The sequence below is a fragment of the Myxine glutinosa genome, chromosome 11, assembly GCF_964187855.1.
Source record: "Myxine glutinosa chromosome 11, kmMyxGlut1.1, whole genome shotgun sequence".
In the NCBI taxonomy this organism is placed as follows: Eukaryota; Metazoa; Chordata; class Myxini; order Myxiniformes; family Myxinidae; genus Myxine; species Myxine glutinosa.
Window position 1 is genome coordinate 33,660,788 of NC_136271.1, and position 17,095 is coordinate 33,677,882.

Sequence of the window (17,095 nt, forward strand, 5' to 3'; positions counted from 1 at the left end):
TGTTTCTGGTGTTTGTTCCCCCTCCATCCCCTCCCTTACCTCAAATGGCTGCACAGCTGAATCCGCACGTGAAAAAGCTGAATGCCTCAACTCTGTGTTTGCCTCTAAATCTTGTGTCCCAAACCCATCCCTCTCTGTACCCACCATACCCAGTCGTACCCAGCTGCTCCTGCACCCCGTGTCCTTTCCTCCTGACAAGGTGGAAAAGTTTCTGTCAACCCTCGACTCTGATTCTGCAATTGGACCTGACGGCATCAGCCCACGGGTCCTAAAATCCTGTTCTTCCGCTCTTTCACTCCCTCTCTGTTCTCTTCACCCTCTCTTTTGCTCAAGGTCAACTGCCATCTGCTTGGAAATCAGCCAACATCACCGCTTTGCACAAAAAGGTGCAAAAACAGATCCTAGCAACTACAGACCAATCAGCCTTCTCCCAATTATTAGCAAAGTCATGGAATCCATCATTGCTTCGGATATGAAATCTTTCCTCTTCTCCAATGGCTTGATCTCTGATCATCAATTTGGTTTCAGACCAGGTCACTCTACTCTGGACATGCTGCTTCTGCTGTCTCAACAATGGATGGAGGTCCTCAATGCCAAACAGGAAATTCGAGCCGTCTCCCTCGACATATCACGTGCCTTCGATACGGTCTGGCACCCCGCTCTGCTCACCAAACCCTCCTCCTTTGGTATCCATGGAAATCTCCACGCATGGCTGGTGGACTTCCTCTCTAGTCGTCGTCAACGTGTGGCCCTGAATGGGTTTCTCTCATCTCCTCTTCCTGTTCAGGCTGGAGTTCCCCAAGGCAGTGTTCTGGGCCCTGCGCTTTTTCTGGTCTTCATCAATGATCTCTCTGACTCTCTTGAAAATCCTCTCCATCTCTTTGCTGATGACTCCACTCTCTGCCGCTCCATTCCTCATCCCTCAGATCGGCAGTCTGCAGCCTCCTCACTCTCTGCAGACCTGGACAAAATCACAGACTGGGCAAACAAGTGGAACATGTCTTTCAATCCTGACAAATCTCACACTCTTACGATGTCTCTCCGAAAAGACCGACTGGACAACCCTCCCATCTACTTTATGAATAATCCTCTCCAAGAAGTTCTGTCACTCAAGCTTTTGGGTCTCACTATCTGCCATGATCTTTCCTGGGAAAACCACATTTCCAAGCTGGCCTCCAAAGCCAGTCGCCTGACTGGGCATCCTCAGTCGTGCGAAGTCCTTCCTTGGCACACCTGAGCTCCTCACCACATACAAGGCTTTCATCCGCAGCTCAATGGAGTACTGCTCTCCCCTCTGGGCTGCTGCTCCTGCCTCACACCTAGCTCGTCTTCACGCTGTTGAAACCAAAGCGTTCAGAATCATTGGAATCTCCGCGATGACGCCATCTCCAAGGGCCTTTCACTTAATCACCGCAGGCAGGTTGGTGGTCTTTCCGTCTTCTACCGACTCCTCTCCGGCCTTGCTCCCCCAGCTCTCTCTGGGCTCTGTCCCCCAAATATTCCTGCAGGTCGCACAAGATCTGCCTGCAACCCTCTTCTGGTTAAACTGCCAAAATCAAGACTCTCTGCTCACCTTCACTCCTTCATTCCTCTTTTCTCCCGCCTCTGGACCAAACTCCCTCACTCTCTTCAATCCCACTCCTCCCTCCAGGTCTTTAAAACGGCTGTTCACCACCATCTCTTATCTTCCCCAATCCAAAACCTTGATCTTTTCTACCCCCGCTAATTTCACCCCAAATCCACTTTTTTGAGGTGACTTTTGACTTCTTTCCTGGAAGTCCTTGGTGTCCTTGCGTTTTATACCTATCCTGCCTCCCCCCAGGCCCTCTCCCTCCAAAAACATCTCCCGATGTCCCTGCTCTCAAATGTTGTGTTTGTGTGCTTCCTCCCCTTCTCTCCCCATCTTGTCGACCACTCCCCTTTTTATATACTTTGTTTGCTTGTTTGTTTGATTTGTTTGGTTGATAAATGTTAGCTCTTTCACGAGCCTCGACTCTGTATTCAAAAAAAAAAAAAAAAAAAAAAAGGCTGATTGGTCTGTAGTTGCTGGGATCTGTTTTTGCACCTTTTTTGTGTAAAGTGGTGATGTTGGCTGATTTCCAAGCAAATGGCAGATGACCTTAAGCAAAAGAGAGGGTGAAGAGAACAGAGAGAGGGAGTGAAAGAGCGGAAGAACAGGATTTTAGGACCCGTGGGCTGATGCCGTCAGGTCCAGTTGCAGAATCAGAGTCGAGGGTTGACAGAAACTTTTCCACCCTGTCAGGAGGAAAGGCCACAGAGTCCAGGAGCAGCTGGGTACGACTGGGTACGGTGGGTACAGAGAGGGATGGGTTTGGGACACAAGATTTAGAGGCAAACAGAGTTGAGGCATTCAGCTTTTTCACGTGTGGAGTCAGCTGTGTAGCCGTTTGAGGTAAGGGAGGGGATGGAGGGGGAACAAACACCAGAAACAGATTTGACCAGACGCCACCATGATTTGGAATAGGGAGACAGATAAGAGAGTTCGGTCTTGAGAACGGAGAGATATTGTTTCCTGGCTCTCCTGAGGGTGGACACACACTTTTCAGGTTTTGTGAAAGGAAATGAGATTTCCTTCCGTTGGATTTGCTTTCCAGGAGACGAATGCAAGTTGTTTCTGGGCAACAGCCTCACCACAAGATTCCGTGTATACTTTGCAGGTTGCAGGAGAAGTACATGGAGAAGAGGAAGAAGTTGTTTCTTGGGTTTGTCGATCTGGAGAAAGCATTCGATGGGGTTCCACGTGAAGTAGTGACATGGGCATTGAGGAAGTTAGGAGTGGAGGAATGGTTGATCAGAGTAGTGATGGCAATGTACAAAAGAGCGTGCACAGCTGTAAGGACGAAGGACAGGAACAGTGGTGAGTTTGAGGTGAAGGTGGGAGTGCATCAAGGGTCGGTACTAAGTCCACTACTATTTGTAGCTGTGATGGAGGTGCTGGCTCAGAACGTAAAGGAGGGTTTACCGTGGGAGTTGTTGTATACAGATGATCTGGTGTTGATTGCAGAAAGTATGGATGGACTGAAGGAGAAGATGAACAAGTGGAAGGAATGTATGGAGACAAAAGGTCTCCATAATGGTGAATATCAGAAAGGTGAATATCAGAAAAACGAAGGTGATGGCAAGTGGTAAAGCATGTGGTGAGGTGGAAAGAACTGGGAAGTGGCCGTGTGCTGTGTGCAGGAAGGGTGTCGGAGTGAATTCCATTCAATGTACAATGTGTGCTGAGTGGGTTCATCAAAAATGTCGTGGTTTGAGAGGGTCAATAACCAGTGTGGCAGCTACATTCAAGTATAAGGTGTGCACAGAGGGAGCTGCAGATGGAGGAAATGTTGAGTTGGATCTTGGAGACGGCGTGAAGCTGGAAGGTGTGAAAACATTTTGTTACCTAGGAGACATGCTGAATGGAGAAGGTGGATCAGACTCGGCAACGGTTGCTGGAGTGAGATGTGCATGGAAGAAGTTTCGGGAACTGAGTGGCGTGCTGACAAGGAGGGGAGTGTCATTGAAGCTGAAGGGAAAGGTGTATGCTGCATGTGTGAGAAGTGTTATGATTTATGGGAGCGAGACATCGGTAATGAACGTAGAGCAGCAACGAAGGCTGGAAAGGGTGGAAATGCGAATGGTTCGGTGGATGTGTGGAGTATCGTTGAGAGAGAGAGAAAGACAAATGATGAATTGCGAAAGATGATGGGAACAGAGCCTGGGATGGATGCTGTGAAGAGAAACAGTTTGAGCTGGTTTGGTCATCTGTTGAGGAAGGATGAAAGTGACTGGTTGAGAAGAGTGATGGAAATGAATGTGGAAGGAAGTCGAGGACGGGGAAGACCGAGAAAGACTTGGCTAAAGATGGTCGAAGAAGAAATGCGGGCAAGGGGGTTATCAAGGGGAGATGCAGAAAATAGGGCAAAATGGAGAAGATTGTCATGGGGACCGCAAGGCTAACCCCCACTCTTGCAGGGAAAATGGCCTTAAAATGCCTGTTGTTAATGTGTTGTTTACCATACACCATATACCATGATATACCATATAAAGGGTGGCCATTTTAAAAACATTGTCCTCACAGGACAAATATATGATAACCCTAGAGTTAGGGTTCTTTAATTATGTGCCAAATGTCAAGCTTGTATGACCACAACAGTTTATACACAGTTATGTCCCAAATATATGTAAAATAACAAGCAATGGAGGCCATTTTGAAAAATGGCCGCCATTGTTGTCACAGGACAAATCTGCGATGGCCCTATAGCCAAATATCTTCTTAAGGGCATACTCTAACTGTGTGCCAACTCTCGTGCTTGTATCATCAAAGTCACAATTCTCCCAAATATTTCACCAATCTGCCGTACTAATTAAATTTAAAAACACACCAAATTCACTTCTTCCTTGACGTCTTGAAGCAAGACAAATTATCTGAGGCACCTTGACTTTAAAGAGAGCTTAAAATGTGCAGAAATGTGAGCAACAATGATGTGACATCAATGGGTTTTTTTGTATGCATAGTCTAGGCTCATGGAAGAGCATACCGACATTGAACGGACGTACATGAACGGATCAGGGCTTCTGGTAAATTGTGGGCAATCCTCTTGGAATGTAGGACCCTGCATTTCTCAGTGCAGATTATAGGGTGCTATTCAGCACCTTGAAACCATTGGCAAAAGGCACGATATAAATACACCCATTATCCCCATGCTTTTTGGAGGGAAAAAACAAAAATAAAGGGGAATATTGCAATCGGATTCATCAGTCTGTCTGTCACACCATATCTCCTCCTCCTCCTAAACGATTGGGCAGAAATTCACCAAACTTGATAGTTATGATCATCACATGGCAGGAAGGTGTAACAGCAGTATCACTTTTGGCTCCATCCCCGTTGGCGGGATCAAAAGGTCAAATACCAAAATATGCAATTACAGGAACATTTTTCAATGAAACTTTCGATATGCAAACATTAGGTGACGCATGAAATATATACGACATGACCAAAAGTATGTGGACACCCGAACATCAAACATCTCATTCCAAAATCATGGGCATTAATATGCAATTGGTCAGCCCTTTGCTGCTACAACAGCCTCCACTCTTCTGGGAAGGCTTTCCACTAGATGTTGGAACATTGCTGCAGGGATTTTCTTCAATTCATCCACAAGAGCATTAGTGAGGTCGGGCACTGATGTTGGGGGATTAGGCCTGGCTCGCAGTCAGCATTCCAATTCATCCCAAAGGTGTTCGATGGGGTTGAGGTCAGGGCTCTGTGCAGGCCAGTCAAGTTCTTCCACACCGATCCCGACAAACCATTTCTCTATGTACTTCGCTTTGTGCACGGGGGCATTGTAATGCTAAAACAGGAAAAGGCCTTCCCCAAACTGTTGCCACAAAGTTGGAAACACACAATCGTCTAGAATGTCATTGTATGCTGTGGCGTTAAGATTTCCCTTCACTGGAACCAAGGAGCCTAGCCCGAACCATGAAAAACAGCCCCAGACCATTATGCCTCCTCCACCAAACTTTACAATTGGCACTATGCATTCGGGCAGGTAGCGTTCTCCTGTCATCCACCAAACCCAGATTCGTCCGTCCAACTGCCAGATGATGAAGCATGATTAATCACTCCAGAGAACGCGTTTCCACTGCTCCAGAGTCCAATGGCGGCGAGTTTTACACCACTCCAACCGACGCTTGGCATTGCGCATGGTGATCTTAGGCTTGGGTGCGGCTACTCGGCCATGGAAACCCATTTCATGAAGCTCCCGACGAACAGTTGTTGTGTTGATGCTGCTTCCAGAAGCAGTTTGGAACTCGGTAGTGAGTGTTGCAACCGAGGACAGACGATTTTTAAGCGCTATGTGCTGCAGCACTCGGCGGCCCCGTTATGTGAGCTTGTGTGGCCTACCACTTCGCGGCTGAGAAGTTGTTGCTCCAAGACGTTTCCACTTCACAATAACAGCACTTGTAGTTGACCGGGCAGCTCTAGCAGGGCAGAAATTTGACGAACTGACTTGTTGGAAAGGTGGCATGATGGTCCCATGTTGGAAGTCACCAAGCTCTTCAGTATGGCCCATTCTACTGCCAATGTTTGTCTATGGAGATTGCATGGCTGTGTGCTTGATTATATATACCTGTCAGCAATGGGTGTGGCTGAAACAGCCGAATCCACTAATTAGGAGGGGTGTCCGCATACTTTTGGTTATGTAGTGTATATAACTTTTTTCTTTTTTTTTTTTAGCCTCGGTTCATGTCCCAGGGGGTGAGGACAATCGCTCTATTATTCAGGTAGAATAATATATTTGTGGGCTCATCCCATGTACCACTCAAAGCAACTCTTGGGCAAATTGCCTGCGAAGTACAGTCACAAATTACTTATCAGTGACTGGCTATGCCTTTTTAATGTTTGTCAAGGTTATACTTCAAGTGTAAATGTGGAGTAGAGTAGAGTTAAAGGATTTTGGAGTTTGCTGATGGAGCTGATTTGTAATACTCAGTTCCAGAAAGAGGATAATAAGCTTGTTACATACACGTCAGGTGGGTCGACGACAACCGTTGACTACCTGATGGTGCGTAGGCGAGATAGGGGGCACCTCCGGGACACAAAGGGGATCCCGGGGGAGGAGGCTGTTTCACAGCACCACTTGGTTGTCTGCGACATAAGGGTGAAAGGTGCGAGGAGAGCTCGGCGGGTGAAGTACCAACCAAGAATGAAGGTGTGGAGGTTGAAAGAGGTGACAGTAAGGGAGGCATTAAAAGAGAGGCTGAGTAGGGTAGAGGATGATGTGGTTGAGCTTGAAAGTGGTTGGATGTCAATAAAAGCTAGTCTGTTGGGAGCCGTTGGTGAGGTATGTGGATGGACAAAAGGACCACCGAGGCAATCGGAAACATGGTGGTGGGATGATGAAGTTGGAAAGATGATTGACGAGAAGAGGAAGAAGTTCAAGGAGTGGCAGAAGGCGAAGGGTACAGGAGCAGAAACAGCAGAGCATGAAAGTTATAAGGCAGCCAGGAAGGCTGCAAAGAAAGAGGTAGCAAAGGCGCAGGAGGCATGTAGGAAAATGTTCGGAGAACGCTTGGATTCGGAAGGTCAGAAAGCAGTATTCAGGATTGCAAAGCACATAGCGAAAGAGAGGTGTGATGTGATGGGGGTGAGGTGCTTGAAGGATGAAGTGGGACAAATCGTTGTCGACCCAGATGGAATTAAAGGAAGATGGAAAAGATATATGGAAATGCTGTTGAATACAGAGAATGAATGGGATGGCAACATAGAGAGTAACCCTGTTTTAGGACCGGCAGAGAAGATAACTGAGAAGGAAGTTGAGGAAGCGATAAAAGCAATGAAGAGTGGAAAAGCGGGAGGGCCGACGGGAGTTGTGGGAGATATGTTGAAGGCAGCAGGAAGTTGGGGTGTGAAGAGAATGACAGAGATCTGTAATCTGGTGGTGAAAGCAGGCCGCATTCCAGTGGATTGGGAACTGAGTACCCTTGTCCCTCTATACAAGGGGAAAGGTGACCCTCTGGAGTGTGGCTCGTACCGAGCGATAAAGTTATTGGAGCATGGAATGAAGGTATTGGAAAGGGTGTTGGAGAGGAGGATAAGGAAGAAAGTGAAGATCGACGAAATGCAGTTTGGATTTATACCAGGAAGAGGAACGACAGATGCGCTTTTCATTGTGAGGCAGTTGCAGGAGAAGTACATGGAGCAGAGGAAGAAGTTGTTTTTTGGGTTTGTTGATCTGGAGAAAGCATTCGATAGGGTTCCATGCAAAGTATTGACATGGGGATTGAGGAAGTTAGGAGTGGAGGAATGGTTGATCAGAGTAGTGATGGCAATGTACAAAAGAGCGCGCACAGCTGTAAGGACGAAGGATGGGAACAGTGGTGAGTTTGAGGTGAAGGTGGGAGTGCATCAGGGGTCGGTACTAAGTCCACTACTATTTGTAGCTGTGATGGAGGTGCTGGCTCAGAACGTAAAGGAGGGTTTACCGTGGGAGTTGTTGTATGCAGATGATCTGGTGTTGATTGCGGAAAGTATGGATGGACTGAAGGAAAAGATGAACAAGTGGAAGGAATGTATGGAGACAAAAGGTCTGAAGGTGAATATCGGAAAGACGAAGGTGATGGCAAGTGGTAAAGCATGTGGTGAGGTGGAAAGAACTGGGAAGTGGCCGTGTGCTGTGTGCAGGAAGGGTGTCGGAGTGAACTCCATTCAATGTACTATGTGCGCTGAGTGGGTTCATCAAAAATGTAGTGGTCTGAGAGGGTCATTTACCAGTGTGGCAGCTACATTCAAATGTAAGGTGTGCACAGAGGGAGCTGCAGATGGAGGAAATGTTGAGTTGGATCTTGGAGACGGCGGTGAAGCTGGAAGGTGTGAAAACATTTTGCTACCTCGGAGACATGCTGAATGGAGAAGGTGGATCAGACTCGGCAACAGTTGCTCGAGTGAGATGTGCATGGAAGAAGTTTCGGGAACTGAGTGGCGTGCTGATGAGGAGGAGAGTGTTGCTGAAGCTGAAGGGAAAGGTGTATGCTGCATGTGTGAGAAGTGTTATGATTTATGGGAGCGAGACATGGGTAATGAACGTAGAGCAGCAACGAAGGCTGGAAAGGGTGGCAATGCGAATGGTTCGGTGGATGTGCGGAGTATCGTTGAGAGAGAGGAAGACAAATGATGAATTGCGAAAGATGATGGGAATATTGCCTGTGATTGATGCTGTGAAGAGGAACAGGTTGAGATGGTTTGGTCATGTGTTGAGGAAGGATGAAAGTGACTGGTTGAGAAGAGTGATGGAAATTAATGTAGAAGGAAGTAGAGGACGGGGAAGACCGAGAAAGACTTGGCTAAAGATGGTGGAAGAACAAAATGTGGGCAAAGGGTTAACAAGGAGAGATGCAGAAAATAGGGCAAAATGGAGAAGATTGTCATGGGGACCGCAAGGCTAACCCCCGCTCTAGCAGGGAAAATGGCCTTAAAATGCATGTTGTTGTTGTTGTTGTTGTTGTCCGCATACTTTTGGTTATGTAGTGTATATAACTTCTTTTCTTCTTTTTTTTTTTGCCTCGGTTCATGTCCCAGGGGGTGAGGACAATCGCTCTATTATTCAGGTAGAATAATATATTTGTGGGCTCATCCCATGTACCACTCAAAGCAACTCTTGGGCAAATTGCCTGCGAAGTACAGTCACAAATTACTTATCAGTGACTGGCTATTCCTTTTTAATGTTTGTCAAGGTTATACTTCAAGTGTAAATGTAGAGTAGAGTAGAGTTAAAATATTATACTAATGCTAAATTTAGACTTCACAGCTTTTGAAAAGATTGCAAGTGTTTGGGAAATTTCTGGATGCTTCTGAATGTAGAGCCATCTCACAGTAAAGAGCGGTTTATATCACCGGCTAGATTATGGAATAAACTCGTATTTATGAGCACTTTTAGATATGGTCATGAGTCGAGTATATGAGTGGTAAAGCAGAGCAGAGAGGTGCGCCAGTCACCTTTTCCTTTGTGTTCTGCAATGTCGATGTGTTTGAGTACCGCCTTGGAATAAACAACACCCGACTGCTGATTGAACAGATCGATCAAAGAACCTTTGTGTTGCGACAAGCAACAATGAGTCAATTGAGTCAATTCACCTGCTCAGAGATCCCCCTTTACTCTTCGTTTTTTTCCCCAAGACTTTTTTTTTTTAAGCAACGTGACTCATCGATGGTTTCACAAAATTGTTCAGATTCTTTAACAACTGTCACGTTGTTCCAAACACTAATGGTCTTCTGCGTCTCGCATTCATGAAGCGTTTTGAATTATAATGCGGACAGACACTTCATTATTATATCACCGCCTTACCTTTTTCTGGTAGCTGCACGAGAAAAAGCTTTTTGTGTTCCTTGGGCTTTGTGATATGCGCAGGAATGTAAGGGTACTGTAGAAAGTAAGCAACATGTGGTTATTCACATTCAGCAAGATAACTTCTTGTAATAAAGAAGCCAAACTGCAGTTTTTTTAGGGTCTATGTTCCTGAACAACTTTTAATAATGTGTTAAATTTAATTCAATGAGATGATTGTGGATAAAAGCAACACCTTCATTAAGCCATTGATCATTCTCCTGACTAGGAATGACAAACTAAACCACAAACAAAACAGTCTTTGAATGAGTTCGAGTTAAAAAAAAAAAAAAAAAAACTGAGTTAAAGAACAGCAAGTGAACACAAAAAAGCAGATAGTCTCACAGACCTGAGGTTGTTCAAAGTTTGGTCTCCACCAGTTGCTGATACAATCTTCTATGATCCAGTCCTGATGGACACCATCTTGCCGGCCAAGGATCTGAAAGAAAGCATTCAATTTATTTACCACTGGTTGACTTGTCCAGGGCTTCCCCCAAAGTGAAGCACAGGTGTTTATAAACAGAGAAAGGTGGAGTATGGGGGACCTGCACAATGAAGGAATGGCAGAATAAAGTTAAATAAAACTTAATTCCCACAAGAAGCATGACAACTCAGTTTCAAACAAAATCAAATCAAGTTGTAATACATTACCTCTGCTAGAAGCCGTTTCAATCCATCCACCTCATCCTCTGCAGGCTTTAGCTCTCCTCCAGGCCTATACAAAGTGTAATAAATAAATAAATAAATAAATAAATAAATAAATAATATGCGTGCATGAACACGAACGGACGCACACACGCACGCACACACAACTGACCACCTACTACTGAACAAGGCCACACTTGAAAATTGCAAAATGCAAAGAACTAAATTGTCCACCACCTGGATAGACTATAAGAAAGCTTTTGACAGACAGTGTCCCACATTCGTGGATGATAAAATGCATGCAAATATACAAAATCGATCCTAAAATAATCAAACTGATTGAGAAAGCAAAGGAACTCTGGACTATCACTGATATTACAGCACTCAGAAGGAAAAATCGAAATACCAGATGCAAAGATACAGCGTGGAATCTTCCAGGGAGACAGTCTTCCCCCCCTTCTGTTTTGTCAGGCTCTGGACCCACTAAATAACATCAATGAACAAGGACACAGATACACACTAACAACCAATAGACAGACATCCAAAGAAATAGGAAAGGTGACACATCTACTATACATGGATGATTTAAAGCTCTTCTCGGCAAATGACAAAAAAATTGACAGAACTAAAACTAATAAAAACGGTTTTCCGAGTACATTCAAATATAATTTGGACGAGACAAGTGCGCCATGTGCATATTTGTGCAAGGTAAGCCAATAAAAACAGACAACATAAAAATTGACCTTTAAACACCAATACAGCAGTTAGAAAACGAAGTATCATACAAATACCTCGAAGTAGAAAAGGGCCACCAAACAAATGCGCAAAACAATCGCCAAAGAATACCTACGTAGAACGAAGCTGATCCTGAAAACATACCTCTCCCCAAGAAACAAAATCAAAGCCAGAAACCAGATCGCAGTACCAGTGTTCCAATATAGCTGCGGAATAATAAACTGGCCCCAATCAGAAATCAACAAGTTAGACATCAAAACAAGAAAACTCCTCACCATCCACAAAATGTTTTACAAAAACCAGTGCATCCCGGGAACGAACCTGCCAAGACGAGTGGGAGGGAGCGGCCTAATGGAACTCAACCAGGTTCACAGAGTGACGAGTGTAGGACGAGACGAGTATGTGAAATGCTCAACAGACTATCGGATGCAATTTGTAAACAAACCTGAACACACCAAACCTGAAAAAGTATCACTAACTCACCTTGTAAAGAATGTCCAAAAACAGGTGTGAATAGAAAATGCCACACAGGAAAAAGAAACGGCAACAAATACAGTCCCAACAATTGCAAAAAAGACAAAATAAATATGTAAAAAGAAATATCAAGAAATATACACCAACAACTGAGAGAATGACAAAAGTGCAGGAAAATAGAAAAAATAATTGGACAGAGTGGGGATAGACAAGGAAGACTCATTGCAATGGCTAAGAAGAGATCAGCTCAACTGGGATGGCGAACGAATCATAATAAATGCCCAAGATCAAGGACACCACACCAATGGATTTAAAAAGATGGCGGCACTGAGCCAGACGAAAAAGTGCAGATTCTGCAAGACAGAAACAGAAAGTAATCGTCACCTGCTCTTGGGATGCCAAAAAAATAAAAAGTATTATCAGAACAACTTGACACACAACAACACAACAAAGTATGCAAAGTGATTCATTGGCATATCTGCAAAAATGCAAACATCCCAGTTGCAGAAAACTAATGGAAACACGAACCAAGGTCAATCATTGAAAATGAGGACGCCATGTGCACATACGACCTGATGATTCCATAAAGCTTTAAGATTGAAAACAAAGCATTGCGTCCGGACATTGTACTCGGGAATAAAAAGGAAAAGACAGCATTGCTGATCGAGATATCAGTACCCAGCGATTTTGGCCTAAACAATGCATAAATCAAGAAAATGATCAAATACCAAGACCTCAAAAATGAGGTCAATAGTTCTTGGAAGCTGAAGAGCATCAAAATTGTACCACTGATAATTGGAGCAACAGGAATGATAAGAAGTTCAAAAAGATTTTTAAAACCATCCTCAGGAATATTACCACAAATGAACGACAACTGGAGGCAATCCGGAATTCTTTCATCTCTCCTTCCTGTTCAGGCTAGAGTTCCCCAAGGCAGTGTTCTGGGCCTTGTGCTTTTTCTGGTCCTCATCAATGATCTCTCCGACTCTCTGGAAAATCCTCTCTATCTCTTTGCTGATGACTCCACTCTCTGCCGCTCCATACCTCATCCCTCAGATCGGTATCCGTAGCCTCCACACTCTCTGCAGACCTGGACAAAATCACAGACTGGTCAAACTAGTGGAACATGTCTTTCAATCCTGACAGATCTCACACTCTCACTATGTCTCTCCAAAAAGACCAACTGGACAACCCTCCCAACTACTTTCTCAACAATCCTCTTCAAGAAGTTCTGTCACTCAAGCTTTTGCGTCTCACTATCTGCCATGATCTTTACTGAGAAAACCACATTTCCAAGCTGGCCTCCAAAGCCAGTCGCCGACTGGGCATCCTCCGTCGTGCGAAGTCCTTCCTTGGCACACCTGAGCTCCTCACCACATACAAGGCTTTCATCCGCAGCTCAATGGAATACTGTTCTCCACTCTGGGCTGGTGGTCCTGCCTCACAACTAGCTCGGCTTCACGCTGTTGAAACCAAAGCTTTCAGAATCATTGGTATCTCCCGCGATGAAGCTAACTCCGAGGGCCTTTCACTCACTCACCGCAGGCAGGTTGTTGGTCTTTGTCTTCGATTGACTCCTCTCTGGCCTAGCTCCCCCAGCTGTCTGTGCTCTGTCCCCCAAATATTCCTACAGGTTGCAAAAGATCTGCCTGCAACCCTCTTATGGTTAAACTGCCAAAATCAAGACTCTCTGCTCACCTTCACTCCTCTTTTCTCCCGCCTTTGGAACAAACTCCCTCACTCTTCAATCCCACTCCTTCCTCCAGGTCTTTAAATCAGCTGTTCACCACCATCTCTTATCTTCCCCCATCCAAACCCTTGATCTTTTCTACCCCCGTCAATTCACCCGAGATCCACTTTTTTGAAATACCAACTTCTTTCATGGAAGTCCTTGCAGTGTCCATGTTTTTTTTACCTCTCCCATTCCCCCCCCCCCCCCTCCCGCTTCCCATGCCCCGTCCCCAAGCCCTCTCCCTCCCACAGATCTCCCGATGTCCCTGCTCTCTGCTGTTGTACTTGTGTGCTTCCCTCTCTCTCCACATCTTGTCTCCCGCCCTCTTTATTATATGTTTTATGTGACTGTTTATTATTATTTTTGATTAATCTTAGCTCTTACATGAGAACCAAAAAAAAAAACCAAACCAAACAAAACTTTTTTGGACATATCCGGCTCAAAGACAACCAAACAAACAGACAGGGGTGAAACATAACCGCCGTCCACCTTTTGGTGGCAGAGGTAACATGTGAGTGGGAAATTGCAGATGGGAGGTCTCAAATGGAAGATTTATCGGATTGTTGTTTGGTCCGGCTCTCTCACTGCCTTGGAATCTTGCCGACAATTGCTGGGTTTCAGAAGGTTTGTCAGAAGGAGGTGAAAAACCAGGAAATAAAACCAAGCCACGACATCACCAAATTCCAGAGCAACTGGCAATCATTTTACAATCGGGCAGTCAACCCCCACCCCATCAGCAAAGTGGCCCAAGGGGCCGGTGAACAATTGCCACCAAAAAGTAAACTTACAAACCTAATGTCACAGGTTGTATTTTTCAATATTCAGTTTGTGCTGTATTCTTGCAATAAATTATAAATACTACCATGCTACGTACGGGTGGGAGGCCAGAAGCAAACAGACAATGCAGAAACGGCGAATGCTAAAGCATGAAACCAATAAATTCCACATTCCTGTAGCACCTTCAGTCACACGTCAGACATGGACAGCAAGTTCGTGAAGGACTTCCATGAAAAACGTAACCGTTCGCAAACAAACGGGTACGTTCACGTATAGAAACATCGATCGTGGGTCCGTGGCGAATCTGCATATGGCGACTCGCGAAGTTCACGTTCAGAAAGTAGAAACAACCACGGCATGTCATCATTTACTTGAACTCGATATCTCTTTTTTCATTCCAAACAGCAAAACTCCAATCACAAATTAAATAGCATTAATATAGAAAATAAACTTTTAACAACTTTCGTGACATAAACAAATATTTAAATCCTGATGTGAAGTTCCATACGGTTGGGTGAATACAATTACGAATTCAAAATCATAATTGTATTCACTCAATTCCAATCATCAATTGATACTTTAACAAAATACTGTTTTAAATGACGGTTGTATTGGGATAATATCAAACCAGCGCATTGCCGTAATATGTCCACTTCTGCATTCGGCAGGTTCGTAATGCATCAGGATTTTCCTCAATTCTGCAATTAAATGTTCATGAAATACTGTTCAGCCATTTTTTTATTTTCATGTCATGTTCTTTTGGTGAATTATCATAGGATTTTACTGCAGGGGTTCCAGGAAATTGTTGCGATCGTTGCAGCCGTTTTTGCGGTACCCGGGACAATAACGTTATGGTTATGCGGGAGTCCAAACCTGAAAATGCTGGAGACCAAAGCTGAAATTGGAAAAAACAATATAGCCTATTTTACTCCAGGGGGTCCCAGGATTACCCACCCAAAATATCGTTGCGATCGGTTCAGCCGTTTTTGTGGTACCTGGGAACAGACTGACAGACATTTGGTGAATTATAGTAAGATTATATATATATTTTAAATACTTATAATTGTATTTACCCTATTTTAAAATACTTATAATTTATTTCTTAACTATAATTTTTACAAGAAATGGATATAAGAAGAAAGCGTATAGCATGAAGTTTTATTTAAAATTCGATATGAGCACCAGAATTCGCCACCAGCTTCTCAAGCCGCCCGGGAACCACGTCAACTGATTTCACCAGGAACTCTTGTGGGATGGAAGACATAACTTCTCGTATTCGCCCTTCAAGTTCTTCCAAAGTCGTTGGTTTGGTACAGTAGACTTGCTCTTTTACCCAACCCCAAAGAAAAAAAGTCACATGGTGTTAAGTCAGGGCTCCTGGCTGGCCACTCATACGGACCACGACGACCCATCCATTTCCCAGGGAAGTGGGCATTCAGCCATTCACGAACAACAATAGCAAAATGTGGAGGAGCGCCATCTTGCATGAAAATCAAATCTTCAACATTCTCCGAAGCACTGATAATTGGCCAGATTTCGTCTTGCAGCATGGTGAGGTACCTTTTGGCATTCATGGTATCGCTAAGAATGAAGGGACCTACAATCCTTTCCGAAGTCATTCCACACCACACCGTTACCTTGGGCCGATATTGCGTTTTTTCAGAAATAACACGAGGATCTTCTCCTGCCCAGTAATAGCAGTTGTGACGGTTCACAAACCCACCGATGTGAAATACCGCTTCATCAGACCAGAGGATATTTTTAAAGAGATCAGACCAATCTTCATACCAAGCCAGCATCACCTCCCCAAACTCCATGCGAATGTCGCAGTCTTCAGCAGAGAGTGCTTGACAGTAGTGCGGCTTCCAAACATGCCATTTAAGCTCCTTTTTGAGCACAGTTCGTACTGTGTGAAAGGAGAGCCCACTTTCCCTTGCTGCTTGTCGAATTGACTTTCTTGGGCTATGTGTAAACATTTCTTGAACTGCTTGCACTGTCTCCGGGTCACTGGACTTGGAAGGGTGACCGCTTCTTCGAGTATCAGATACAGATCCTGTAGCCATGAGTTTTGCATGACAATTCTTGATCGTCTTTGCCTCAACTTGAGCATGTGCTCCTTTAATGGTCCTCCACCATCTTTGCACTTGAACAACGGATTTCCAAACTTCGTAACGTGCCGCTAGCTGGGAACGCTCCTGCAGGGTAAGACGTCCAGCCATGTTTGTAGGGCTTCCGAATTTCAAACAAAAAATAATCTGAAAGAAAACCAAAACAGATTAAATTCTCATACATTAAGGAACAAACACTAAAAATTTGAGAAAAATATTACAATAAATAAATAATTTCTAAATATTTTAAAATAGGGAGTTACTTTTCAATCACCCTGTATATATATATTATTATATATATATATATATATATATATATATATACATATAATATATATATATATACATATAATATATATATATATATATACATATAATATATATATATATACATATAATATAATATATATATATATATACATATAATATATATATATATATATATACATATAATATATATATATATATATACATATAATATATATATATATATACATATAATATATATATATATATATACATATAATATATATATATATATACATATAAATATATATATATATACATATAATATATATATATACATATAATATATATATAATACATATAATATATATATATACATATAATATATATATATACATATAATATATATATATACATATAATATATATATATACATATAATATATATATATATACATATAATATATATATATACATATAATATATATA

General features: G+C 43.4%; 1 protein-coding gene across 1 annotated transcript in view; it reads right to left on the minus strand.

Moving 5' to 3' along the window:
* The window catches only part of NUDT21 (nudix hydrolase 21), a 63,306-nt gene that overhangs the window by 8,156 nt on the left and 38,055 nt on the right, over positions 1 to 17,095 (minus strand). Inside the window, exons 3-5 of the mRNA XM_068130453.2 lie at positions 10,542 to 10,605; positions 10,240 to 10,329; positions 9,852 to 9,927 (exon numbers count right to left, since the gene is read on the minus strand). Of these exons, the coding sequence (XP_067986554.1) occupies positions 9,852 to 9,927; positions 10,240 to 10,329; positions 10,542 to 10,605 (230 nt within the window). The remainder of the gene's footprint in view (positions 1 to 9,851; positions 9,928 to 10,239; positions 10,330 to 10,541; positions 10,606 to 17,095) is intronic.